Source organism: Endocarpon pusillum, assembly GCF_000464535.1.
Source record: "Endocarpon pusillum Z07020 unplaced genomic scaffold scaffold1300, whole genome shotgun sequence".
Lineage (NCBI taxonomy): Eukaryota > Fungi > Ascomycota > Eurotiomycetes > Verrucariales > Verrucariaceae > Endocarpon > Endocarpon pusillum.
In genome coordinates this window covers 378,157-390,887 of record NW_006913659.1, presented here as the reverse complement: position 1 = coordinate 390,887, position 12,731 = coordinate 378,157, and the positions used below count along the sequence as shown (strand labels likewise).

The following is a 12,731-nucleotide window of genomic DNA, read 5'->3' as shown; positions in this document are numbered from 1 at the left end:
AGGAGGGCAAAGCTATTCTCGTCGGCCCAACAGACCTCCCAATTTAGGGGCGACGTTCTTTCGGAATGGACGGGGTGATCGTATAGAGATATAGGTTGATGAGGAGAAAGGGATATATGGTGAGATCCGGGCTGGCGCGTAGGCTGCCAAAGCACTTTGAGATGCCAGGCACGAAACATTGGGTCTTGTTGTATTTCCGGCGCCAGTTCGCAAGAGGTACGAGACACCAGCATTTTGAAGTCCCTTTCACTAAGCTTTCTTGACAGGGAATTGATAGTTCTTGAGTATCTGCGTAACAATCTGCAGGAGGTCCGTAGAAAGCAGGTTGTTCCATCTAATTAAGGGGCAGCGTGCGTCCATATACGTACGAATTGGCTGTAACTTACCGTACGGCGAAATTGGAAGCGAAGTTGCAGGAGAAAATGGACCAATCAAAAGCAGGCCAAATACAGGGGTGATGCGTATAAAATCCAACCAATGAGCATGAGTGCTCATACGATCTGACAGTTTCTTTCCGGTTGATGACACTGGATAGCCGAAGCGGTTCCCCATCTTCAAAAGACAGGTTGAATATTTATGTGCAGCTAGAATCACCACTTGGTCCAGTCCTATAACGAACCACAGGAGCAGCCAGAAACCTAGGCCTTGCTAGTGAAGGACCGGATGCAAGGTTACAGAATTTTTGGACCAAAAGGACCGCGGCCCTCAGAGGACGGTAAGCCCGCTATTGTCTGACAAGAATCAACTTAACTTCACAGTACAACACTAGCGTGAAGACCCAACGATGGGGAACTTGGGAAGGTTCTGACAACTGGCAACCCCCATCAAACACCTCCAGCTGCCACCGAGCCTGTCTTTACATGTTCTGCAGTTCAATAATTCACCTCACAAAGGACAAGCAGTGAAGAGATCAGCAGGCTGGCGGGTTTGAGATCTCCTCCGTTTGTAGCAGGCTTGTCTAAATAAGCAATCAACATGAATAGCGCCGCTTCTACCATCTTTCCGCTGACCTGCTGACCTGCCGACCTACTGGCCTGTCGCTCTTTGTTCCTCGTCCAATCGCAGGGAGATTGTTACCGGTTCCTTGCTTAAGCTGCAGGGGAGGCCGAAGAATGATGCTTACAGCCATCATGTCTTTCTAGGTGAGTCTTCAAGACAAGGAGTTTCCAAGCTTGCAAGAGCTGATGCGCATTCTACTAAATACCCTAAAACTCTCATAGTTTCGTTCTCTGTGACTAATCAAATTTCCTTTCGAACACCCAGGGATCTTCGCGTATTGTTCGTATCGGTATACCCCAGGAGAGCACCTGCAAGACTACTACGCTTTGCGCTTTGCGTGAAACCTACTTTTTACATCTACCCTTCTTAGCCTTTTTCGGATTTGTTGAACATGAGGCCTTGGGCTGTCCTCTCGAGCCCTTGGCCCGCGTACCCTCCCGCGCGCCTTGTTGTTGGTCATTTAGCCTTGTCCGCTCAAGTGTGTCTGCAAGCCCCGCTGGGAGCCTTTGGGCGTCTGCTGCTTCGCGGATAGAAGCCCGTCTGCGCAGTTCTCGGACGAATGCATCTTCTGATCTTTGCGAAGCCGCTCCGGGCTGCAGCGGTACTGATGTTTGTGCTCTTTTGCTTAGTGTGCTGGTCTGTCTTGGGGCTGAGGCTTCTTCTCTTGCCGGATTTTCCTCGAATTGTTCACTCCCATCAGCATCCGCGCTGCCTCTCGAAGCACCAGCCGCACCCCCTCCAGAGAGACTGCTACCCAGCAATCCTGGACCACTAGCCATGTCCGTGGCAGCAGCAGCATCCTGGTGCATCTTAAGCAACCTCTCGTTGCAGCTATGCAGTACCTGCGCCAGTCGCTTTGCCTTGTCTTGGTCGGTCTTTGTAGCCTCTTGTGCAAGCAAGTTCTGCACTCTGCTTACCCGCTCGAAGAGGTCCTCGCTTATCAGGAGGTCGTAGACAAACGCTCTCTTTTGAGCTTTCGAGGCCGTGCCGTAAGCGACTCGTTCGATCGTCTCTGCCATCGCTCGGGCTAATGCCACTGCCTCTGTCTCGTCTTTGCTAGCTTCGGGCTTCTGTGGTGTTTGGTTAGGATAGTCCGTGCCTCGTTCTTTTGGGAGAAAATCAGAGGGTTGTGAGCGACTATGAAGGACGACGCGGGCAACTAAGCCGCGTAGGCGGTCAGCCTTTTCGACTTGGCCTCCTTCACGATATTGCACTTCCCACCGCCGAAGCTCTTGGTAGATTTCAAGCTCACGACTTAGTAGCTTATGGTTGAACAAATCCATGTCAGCGGGGGTGGCTATGTTACTGGCCACTCGATGAATGAGCTCAGCATACTCGTCGATCCATGTCCCGCTCGATCGAGCACTTCCTCCGGATACGGCATCTCCTCTGGCTGCAAGGGCTGCTGGCGGTTGTCCAGTGCTTCCGTTTGCGCCCCGGGCAGATAAGTGTTCGCTGGCTGGGTTCGCAGAGGGGGTTTCTCTAGCTCCTCCCGCTTGCCTGCTGCTTTCGGGTGCGCCACCTACGGGTGGAAGCCCAGTAGGTGGAGGTAGAAAGGTGTTTCTTCCGACTTCTCTTGCCTGCCCGCTGCTGCTCTCAAGTGTAGTCCTTTCAGGTAAGAGGCTTTTAACCCGAGCAGCGGAAGGGGCCTCTGCGACCGGATCTTGTCTTGCTTGTCTAACTCTCTGGCGTGCAATCCTATCAGGTAAGCGAAGCTCAGGTAACCCAGTAGAAGAACTTTCTCTTGGTGTATCATTTCCTTGTCCTCGATTGCTCTTCCCGGACATGACTGACAACGAGCCGAGCGTGCACTAAATCCGAATTGCACAGGAGGGCTTCTTCGGAGCAGAAGGAAATCTAGTAGTATACTGGAGATTTACTAACGACTCCAAGACAAGTAAGAGTCGCTTTATAGGGAGTATGTTGAAGGGTAAATGTCTCCCAATTGTCTAAAACATTCCCCTTTTAACCGTCTTGGAGTTCCTCGCTCGTCGAGAAATGCCGGAAAGTGTCACACCTGTGTTTTAGTGCGTGTGGTTTCCAAACAAAGACCATTTCTGCGTCCGATGTTGTGTTTGACTAAGGTCAGGTCAGGACTCGTTCAGTGTCAGGCGGTATGAATTCCTATTGGCCAGTCTTTCTCACAATTGATCCCTGTTATCTGCCCGCGGTTGATTGGCTAATTGCTAGAGAGATTTCATGGCAAATTTTGCTGTACCGTACAGCCTATTTTATATCCACGCTCTCAACTCCTTACTAGATGTTACAACTTGCTTTCTACCCTATCTTTCGAAGGCAGACTCGGTGGTACAATTTCAGTTGTCTGGGTGTACGTTCGTTCTCGACCAACCAGGCCTTGGAACAGCAATTGGCCTTTTGGGACACCTGTGGGAGGTTGATATCTGAGATTGGTTTCTTGTTTTGCTCCATTCCAGATTCCGGTAGGATTCACAATAAGAATTTTCCCTTGCAAGCGCCAGACTGCTGCAGGACTTGGTGGTCTTTGAACTAGGCAATGCTCGGTAGCAGGAGGAATATTGGTAGCAGTGTGGAGAAAGGCGCAGTCAGATGGCATGCATATTTCGTACTATGTGTGTAGGTGCCTCAAGCGGTCTTAATGTTCACTTGATTGGTCTGGGCTAAGTATTCGTTGGTTGCGCAGTGTCTGGTCATCAATATGTGTAGAGTAGGCTTGCGTGAAAGTCGGGGCTCAGGTTTTCTGTCCTCGGAGCTCGGTCAAGCTGTACGTTTAGACGCCGCGTCAGCTATAGCTGCTTGTAGTGCGAGGTGAAGTACCTCGGCCTTCCCTTTTGGCTGTAGCCCTTCCAGGTGTGGCTGCGGCTCTGCCTCGTCCTTGTCCTAGTCCTTCTGATTCTCCTGCTGCTGCTGCTCCTTCTGCTGCTGCTCCTCCTGCTGCTCCTCCTGCTGCTCCTCTGCTGGCAACATTTTTTGCTGCACTCCCCATCCTGGTGGGAATATCTTCCTTAGCTATAGCACCTCCAGTCCCGGCTGCTTCAGCCCCTCGGGCCTGACTTCTTCCAGCCTGACCACCTCCTTCATGTGGATGCCAAGCGGCCTCAACCGCAACAGCTTCAGGAGTTTGACCCCATCGAGACATGCTTGCTGTTTGGCACTCGGCCAACGTCACCGCGTCACAGTGGAGCAGGAGAAGCTCCTTGGGCTTCCATATCAAATCTGTCAACAAGGAAAGCCGGAACATGGTAATCCTCAACTGGATCGACCGATCATACCGTGATCGTGCAAAATACAGCTGCAGCCGGCCATTGACCATTTCCTTGAATCCCCTCTCAAGATCCATTCTGGACGCAAATTCACGAACTTCGTTTTCATCAGCTGTATTGTCAGCTACGCGGTCGACGATATCAACTTGTATAGGGGAGTCCTCGGGAGAGTTATGTCGAAGTTCCAAAAATTGGTGCGCAAAATCTTCTTCCGCAAGAGCATTCTCCACTCTGGCTCCTTCAGCTACTTCTGATCGTTCAATGAGTCTGTCTTACTGTTAGCAATAGAAGACTATGCAAAGATTTTTTAGATTTGAGAGTGAATTTGTAGAACTAACTTTGAGAGGCGAAGAGCAGTAAGCGCTCTCATGAGTTGCAACTGCGCTACCTCGGCTGTTGACAAGAATCTCTGATAGATTTGCTGGGCTTCATCAATCAGACGATGAAACGTTGGACCTAGAATAACGACGTTTTCTTCGAACTGCTGGAGTTGATCCTTTGTTGCCTTGTTGGTGGCTATTAGCCTGATGAGCTTAATACTTTCGGATTTGGTTTTTCTATCAGCTACAGATCTCACTGATTGATTTGCAGATGCCTCTGGCTGTTGTTCTCCTCTAGCTTGCGCCGCTCGGTCTGCTCGTCTGGGTTGAGGGGGTGCTGGATGTTTTCCTGTGAGTGGGTCTGGTTGGGCTTGGGATACATCCATGGGTGCGAATGGGCTTGATGGAGTTCGGGCAGGACCATCTGAAGCTTGTCCTCGTTCGGGTAGACCACTGTCGCTAGGAGCAGCGTTTTGGGAAGGATTCCTGCTAGCTTGGGCTCCACTGATGTGTCTCATGCCCTTTAGTTGTTCCCCAATCCGCGTCGGTCTGTCATGAGGGTCCACCTGGTCCCTTAAATACCTCGGGATGCTCTCATAGTGTTTTCTCAGCTCTCGAGCCTTCTTCTGTTTTCGTGGTAATTCTTTCAACTGATCAAGCACTTGCTGGTGAAAAACTGGATCGCGTAAAGTTCTGTCCTGAAACCACTGCCTATCGAACATCGTGAACTTGCCACTGGTCATGGCCTCAGTGAAGCGATCAAGGTCTAGAGTGTCTGCTCAGCACACAGAAATGATTTAGACTCCGCAGGAGCTAGCTTTGCCACCGAGCGACATACCTGATTCTTCGCTCGAAGGCCCAGTGCCTTCATTCAAAGGCCGAAAATTAGAACTTGAAGGCCCAGTTTGCCTGCGTGAAGGACTGGGATGTCTACCTGAGGGTCCAGCATCGTCACTCAAACGCCTGGCACCCCTACTTGATGGAGTGATACCAGAGTGACGCCTGGACATAGCTAGGAAAATCTTACAAGAATATCAAGATGTGGAGGGTCCGAAATCTTGGAATTCGGAGAAGTTATCAAGATTTAAATCAAGAAGGAAGAATGATGCTGGGGTAATCTACGTACTCATGGATCCAGGTATTGATAACGAGTCTCGCATGCGATGCTTGCAGCAACTCTTTGAGGCCATAGCCACTATTGGAGGCTGCAGTCCTCAAGTACTCCAGACAGATGGCATATAGCAGGTTTCATCACTATTCAACGTCATTTCTGAGACATTTGCAGCCTTGAAGTAGGATAGAATGTTGCAAGAACTGCAGGAGGTCTTTATAGTAAGTTACGGCGTTGTGTCTCAAAAGTAGCTGTCAAAAGTATGCTAACATCGAGGGAAGAGCTAGAAGCTGTAGTGCAAGCTAAGCCCTCAGCCTCCTACGTAGTAAGCACTAGTCGGTAACCTGTCAGAGAGCGCTGATGATGGGGATCCACTGTGAATAGAGTAGAGTACAAGTTTGGGGTGAATCTGTGAATGATAGGGGGTCGTATGCCTGGGATGTACTACATAGGTTATGTACACGAGGTGTGCTAGCTAAATTTGTGACAGACGTCAGTACGGAGTCGTGCCCCCAAAGTAGTCAAACTACGCTATATATACACTCTTGGCAATCATGCAGTGACATTTGACATCTCTTTCTCTATAAGCTTTAGGCCTGCGGACACCTTAAGCAGTGAGGCTTTAGATAACCCTTGGCCCCTAGCTGTCTCATTTTAGGGTCAATATGCCCTAGGATAAAGGTTACTTAGGGGATAGAGCAATAGCATTTCTTGTAGTGCTTTAGGCTGGCTAAGGGTTTTAGCCCCTGGAATGTTTAGAATAACATTCCATGAATCGGTTTCAGGACAAATTGATTTCTTTATCTTGGCAAACTATCTCTTAGCGTATTTTGACTACTTTTGGGGCACGACTCCATAAATATTGCAAGTTTCAGAACTTGAAGCTTGGAACCGTAGTTATTCAGCAATCTTGGCACAACAGGAGTCGGGACGCTTAAGTACTAGTAGTAGACCAGCATTTTCCTGATTGGGTCCGAGCAGGGTGGTTATCATGCCGTACATTTTCACATCTGATCTCTGAATTCCTCGAATGCATTGCCAGAAGCCTTTGGTCCTCGGCATGTCGGAGCCTCAATCGCTCTGCCTTGCCATCCTTCTTCTTGTGGTGCTCTGGATCTAGAGATCTTGTAAGTTAAGGAACTAATTAGAGTCTTTGCCACTGAAGATCCGTGATCCGGCAGTCGTCTGTGGCTGCCCCAGCTCCCTGCGGAGTATGGGTTACTGCAATTCCCCGCACTCATAGTTCATGTTGAGGATGACTGCTACGCTGGGCTAAGCGCAGTTCTCGCTTCTTCTGAGCGGATGCAAAATCTACTTGCCAGCTCAGTGACACCCTTCACCTAGACCACGGCACTTTTGATACTGCATCAATAAGCCCTTTAGTTCGAAGGTGACCAGCGATGAGCATTAAAAATATTTTCAACTCTTAGTGGCTGGCTCTATTGTTAGGGGAGCTCCTTAGATCTTTTATGTTAACCAAGACAGAATCTAAGCCAGTGGGCAAGAGTTATGATTGATGGTCTTCGTCAATCACATACAGGGCCAACTATCCATACGTAGGTATTTTGAGCTGTCCCTTAACCCTTGTGGTTGGTGCTCTGCAAGGCATTTGTGATTTAGCAGCTCAGAAACATGGTACCAGTTCTTGCCGTCTTTAAAACGCTTCACTCTCACATTGATCTTACCTCATTTTCATCAGCCTCAGCACCTCTACAAACAAGAATCCCCCCCAGTCTGTCAACTCAAATGAGGGCACAGTATGCAGTGAACGCCTACCGGTCATCCCTTCATTGCATCAAGCAGCCTCTCCATCCTCTGAGCCAATCGTCGCCGTCCCATGCACGATGTCAAATCCTTACCCATTCTTGGGAGATCCGCAAGAAGTGGACATCCTTGGCTTCACTCCAGAAAGCAAAAAAGCCATGTACAGTTTCACAACAAATGGTACCGTCTCAACAATGATATCGGCACCATCAACAGACGACCTGTTCCATTCGAGTAATGCTGAGGCAAAGGAAGACGGCGACAAGGATATCAGCGACCTCTTATTCCAAGCTGCCAAAGACGACATACCTCCTTCAGTCACCCGTGTCAAAACAGCATATGGGTTTGACAAACCAGGGATTGATGGCCTTGCATTTCTTCGCATGTACCGATCGCTCTTTGAGCAGCATGGTATTCACCCAACGTTGCTGGACCGGTGGCGCACCAGTGCATCCATGCAGCGAAATATCCTCAAAACGACACCCATCAATCCCAAGCTACTCTCGGTTCTGCAAGACCTCGACGCAGACATGAAAGGTAGGGACTCTCGGTTTTGTTTCACCATGACGAAACACTGACATCAGGTGCAGGGAGTTCGAACCGCTGGCTCAAGTACGAGCAGCTGCTGAGATCCCGTATGCGCAAACCGTATCCGGCATGTATTAACTGTGGCGGAAAAGGTAACGGTAATAAGCTTCTACAATGCGGCGGGTGCCTAAACGTGTAATACTGTAACTGTGAATGCTAGAAGGCGGACTGGAGGACACACAAGACAGCATGCAGGAAGTAAGACAAGTGTCCGTTTGAGGCAAGAAAGGGGGAGGACGAAGGGAGGCTACAGACACATTGTCATTCTGAAAGTTGTCGCCTGAGATCTGCTTCTGACGGTCCTGAAACTCAAAAGAGCCGAGGTGATATGAGCATGCAAACTAATCCAAGTTCCCATAACCTACTACTATCTATGGAGCTACTTTTCCGCAAAGCAGGTCATAGATTAGCCTGTACGCGTGAGAGGATTACCGAAAACAGGCCAGCTTTTTAAGGGACCAAGGTTAACAGTGAGCGTCCATAGGCACTGGCTATGCCTGATTTCCATCCATGCTATGTCTCATTTCGCTCCGTGACCCCATTCAATAGTGCGTAGAACCGTAATGCCTACTTCCAACAACACAATGACAGGGAATGCATGTCCCTGCTTCCGGTTGATAGAAGTGGGATATGCCTACTTAGCATCTAGACACGTACTCTACATGGTCAGCATTAGTATCCGAGTTGTTACCTGATCATCAGGAAACTGTAAGGATATGGGGCCGGACGAACAAGCAAGCAAACACCAAACCTACGCACGTAATGCACGTCACATTGCAGGCAGTTGTTTCCTCATTCCCCTGCCATCTTCCTTCTGCTCGCGGATTCCACCAGACTTTTGTAGCAACAAGAGAGTGGACTCTCCAACTCACAGCCCACACATTATAATCTCAGCTTGTATAGGAACAAGACTCTACTTGACCGTCTGAAAAAAATCAAAGAAGAAGGAAATGGTCATTATATTCTTCTCTACATACATGCCTGTCTGTAGCAGACTGGATGGGCAGATAACAAGGTCTTTGCGAGGTTTTTTTCCCCAGGAAGTATGGTGATCCCTATCTGAAGCACTAACTAGCGCTTGAGAACAGATTGACACGAGATCTTCTCATTGAAATACAGCCCCCTCCCCTCCCGAGAAGGAGGAAAATTGGGTTGCGTATATACCTCATCCTGTTACACGGAAATGTCGGACGGGAATTAGAATCATATAGAGGACGACGTATATCTCTGCGAGACCCAAGGGTGGATGTCTCCGCGATGGTGGTGCCGAAAAATGAAGAGAAAAGAAATAAAATCTAACCCGGGGTATCCCTCAATCCGACTCTTGCGATGTATTCGTACAAGTCCCCCTGCCCACGTGTCCGGTCTCCACGCCCGTCCATTCTTAAGGATGGAGTGTGGAGTGGCACGGGTATTCAAATCGGAGATCTGACATGTTAGTTAAGCAGGAACAATAGCCTTGAAAAGCTTTTAGGTGAGATTCTGTTTCCCATGTAACAGCAGCGGCGGGACTATATTAGGCATATACATTAGCCTCAATGTTAAGAACACCTTGCCATCTCACTTTCCCTCCTACGTCAGATGTCAATAGAGAGCAGTGGGAAGACTTACTACTGAACCCATATCCCTCCGTTTCGCCACCCTTACTATGATTGTTAATCTCGACCTGAATACTGATATCTAACCCACCCAGCATCCCGCTCTTGGCACTCACACCATCGGCAGCGGGATGTTTTGTGCCGACTCCTTCTTCGCCCTTGTGAAGGGGAGAGTGGCCGTCCTTGCCACGTGGTCCGCCAGCTAGGGTCATGAGGCCGTCCTTCTCGTTGTTGAGGACAGGAAGACTGTTAGTGGCGTTGTTGGAGATGTCGCCGTTCATTGTTGGTTGCTGCTGCTGCTGCATGCCATTGTCTACTGAACCTGCAACGACTTCGGTGATGGTTGCGTAGTTTCGCGATGGCATGGTGCATTGATTCCAGGTTGCGCCCTTTATGTTGCCTCCGGGCTGCTTGTCAAAGAGCTTGAGCAGGGTCTCATCTGTGTCGTGGTCAAGATGGTGGATTTTGTTTCGACGGGCTAAAAGATTGGCTACGGCACTTGGCGGTGGTTTGTTGGTGATGGCGCTGCTGACCACGTTGGCCATGTATCGGTGGTCTTGCTCGGCTGTGATGTTATATTTGGTCTTTGAATAAAATCGGCCCATTGCAGCCAGATGGACGTCTCCTCCTAGAATCGTGATGCGAACAGAGAATTCTTGAGCCAGCCCTTGCAGTCGCTTGATGAGTTCGCGGCGCTCTTTCTTGTGATGGCGAGAGGTGTAGTGATCGTCTAGGTCGTCCAGTAGATCAACCGAGCCGTCGAAACTGTTGAAGAAGCCTCCTGCGACACCAAAGCGTTTGTGTAGGAGTTTGATTGGCGCAATGATAGGTGAAGCTAGAATGTTCTCTAGCCAGGCTAATCGAGGGTATGCAATGGGCACACCAAGGAGAAGGATGAGATGCTTTATCTGACCTCGCGCGGCTATGAATTCTGTTCGAAGGCGTTGAAATATGAGATCATATGTATCTGGGTAATTGACTTGTTTCCGTGTTCTTTCGGTTCTGGCATCGATTCCACAGAAGGCCATCCTGGCACCAAGACGCATGTACAAGCTTCGGGAACGTTCTTCAACATACGGGCCTGGTCTTTTCCCAACAATCCAACTTCGGTCATCAGCTGTTTCAGTATACACATACGTATCCTTCAGCTGCCGTGAGTCAGCACCTGTGGTGCCGTCTGCTCCTGCCTTCATGGTAGCCGGTGCATCGGTGGTGAATGTCGACTTCGGTGGCGCAGTGTGATGTTGAAATAGGCAATAGTACTTGAAAGAAACGCCGCCGATGCCTCGAAAGACAGGGCATTGCATGAAATGATCTGTATAGCTGCCGAACCCATCAATAATATCATGATCGTCCCAGATGTTGATCTGCGGAATCTGGGAGTTAGCAGTGGCGAAAGGCTCCGTTCTATACCAGCGAGTATAGTTCTCGAAATAGTAATCGTCACATGCCTTGCGCATCTCGTTATCGAAGGGATATTCTCTCCTTCTTCTGGGGCTAGTAATTTTAGTCCAAGGTTTAAGAGGTCCATCAACTCTGATGCTATCATTGTATATCTGATCGCCGCCACCAATCATGACATGGAATGGGCGCTTTGCGTGTGTCTCAAGGACATTGTTCCACAGCACAGGGCCAGACCAGAACTCGACATCAGTGCCGACAGAGAAACCATTACACGAATGAAACATCAATCGCATAGACTGGTTTGCTGCAGGCACGTAGAACTCCCTTGATGGGCTCTTGGAAGCCTCCGACAACATCTTCATGTTTGTTATCGTGTATTGCCACTTTGCTTCTGCGTCTGGGTTCAACGGCACCTTCAGCGAAAAGCGCCAAAAAGCCTTCTGCGGATCGGCATAGAGCTTCAATCCATCGACCACCACATTATCTCCTTCAGCACACAGATCGGGTTGCGCGCCAGCTCCAGCAGTGTTACCAAGAAATTTGAGCTCGAGTTTTGGTTGTCTCTGGCCAGGCTTCGTGACGAGAAGGACCGTACCATGCCAGACGGCGTATTCGGTTTCGTATGACATACAAAGATAATTCAGGAGAGGACCGCAAATGACCTCCAGCTCTTCTGAGGAGCTGATAATGCCAGGGCCGTTGCCATATCCATTGCGAGTATCCGTCACATGTTCGTATCCTAAAGGGACATTTTTTGGAGCTGCGAAGGAGTATTTGTTAGTCAAAGGAATGGCAGATTATTGAGCTCGAATTTGTACCAGCCATCGCAGCGCGAATCTCATCACCGAATCGACAGGGTATCAAGAAGCACGAAGGAGATGTCTTTCCAATGCGCCGCGTGAGTCAACAGATTTCCGAAACCTCAATATATTATACAGCGTCACCGTAATTAAGGATGATGGAAAAGAACGATGATCGGCGACACGGCCAATAGCCAAAATACAAAGATGTCTATCGAAGGTTCATGGATGGGATGATTCATGGCACTGGTACTCAATGCCAAGTCACAAGCCGGATACTCGGTGCCGCCGAAAAGTGGGTCCCTTCCGATCCAGGTTTGGACTCTTGGCGTTATCCTTCCTGAACCTTCATGCATCCACCCTCAACAGTACGGAGTATATCAACCATAAACATATCTTAACAAGATACATAGAGTATACTGTCAAAATTTGAGCCAAACTTATCATGTCAGTAGATTATGGGAGGATGGACTCTGTTCCATAGCCATTCTCAATTGGAGCCTGGCATTGATGAGGTGGATGAACTGAATTATCTATCCTGCAGATTCTATCTAGAGGGAGGACCAGGCTAATCAACTGAGGCGCACAGGCACGTGACTCCAAGGTCACGTGCTGCCAAGGATCTGGCTGTACGCGTACGGCCAAATCCAACAGCCATTGAAAGTGCTACACACTATGTTATATATGGAAAGATCTGTCACGCCAGGACGCACTTATCGGCGGCACCGAGTACTCAATACGTCTTCGATCGTGGCTGAACTTGGAATTAGCTTCTCAACTTGATCGACACATCAATAAAACTTAAAATGGCTGTCGATGGGATTTGCAAGGTCTCTAGCGCGACAACCAGGTAAACATCTACATGTACGTAGTACTACGTAAACAACGGCAAAACGTCTGGAACA

The 12,731-nt window shown here is 49.1% G+C and overlaps 4 protein-coding genes across 4 annotated transcripts; 1 reads left to right on the top strand and 3 right to left on the bottom strand.

Moving 5' to 3' along the window:
- Nucleotides 1-1,343: 1,343 nt before the first annotated feature.
- Nucleotides 1,344-2,786, bottom strand: EPUS_00777 (uncharacterized protein; the record flags this gene model as incomplete). Its single annotated transcript, XM_007801557.1, has 1 exon — nucleotides 1,344-2,786. The coding sequence occupies one exon, from the start codon at nucleotides 2,784-2,786 to the stop codon at nucleotides 1,344-1,346; it is 1,443 nt and encodes a 480-aa protein (XP_007799748.1).
- Nucleotides 2,787-3,760: 974 nt separating this feature from the next.
- EPUS_00776 (uncharacterized protein) lies at nucleotides 3,761-5,283 on the bottom strand (the record flags this gene model as incomplete). The annotated part of the gene is made up of 2 exons (XM_007801556.1): nucleotides 3,761-4,508; nucleotides 4,580-5,283. 2 exons carry the CDS (start codon nucleotides 5,281-5,283, stop codon nucleotides 3,761-3,763), a joined length of 1,452 nt encoding a protein of 483 aa, XP_007799747.1.
- A 2,233-nt stretch (nucleotides 5,284-7,516) lies between these two features.
- EPUS_00775 (uncharacterized protein) lies at nucleotides 7,517-8,163 on the top strand (the record flags this gene model as incomplete). Its single annotated transcript, XM_007801555.1, has 2 exons — nucleotides 7,517-7,973; nucleotides 8,027-8,163. 2 exons carry the CDS (start codon nucleotides 7,517-7,519, stop codon nucleotides 8,161-8,163), a joined length of 594 nt encoding a protein of 197 aa, XP_007799746.1.
- A 1,377-nt stretch (nucleotides 8,164-9,540) lies between these two features.
- On the bottom strand, nucleotides 9,541-11,851 carry EPUS_00774 (uncharacterized protein; the record flags this gene model as incomplete). The annotated part of the gene is made up of 3 exons (XM_007801554.1): nucleotides 9,541-9,596; nucleotides 9,636-11,786; nucleotides 11,845-11,851. The coding sequence occupies 3 exons, from the start codon at nucleotides 11,849-11,851 to the stop codon at nucleotides 9,541-9,543; spliced, it is 2,214 nt and encodes a 737-aa protein (XP_007799745.1).
- Nucleotides 11,852-12,731: the final 880 nt, after the last annotated feature.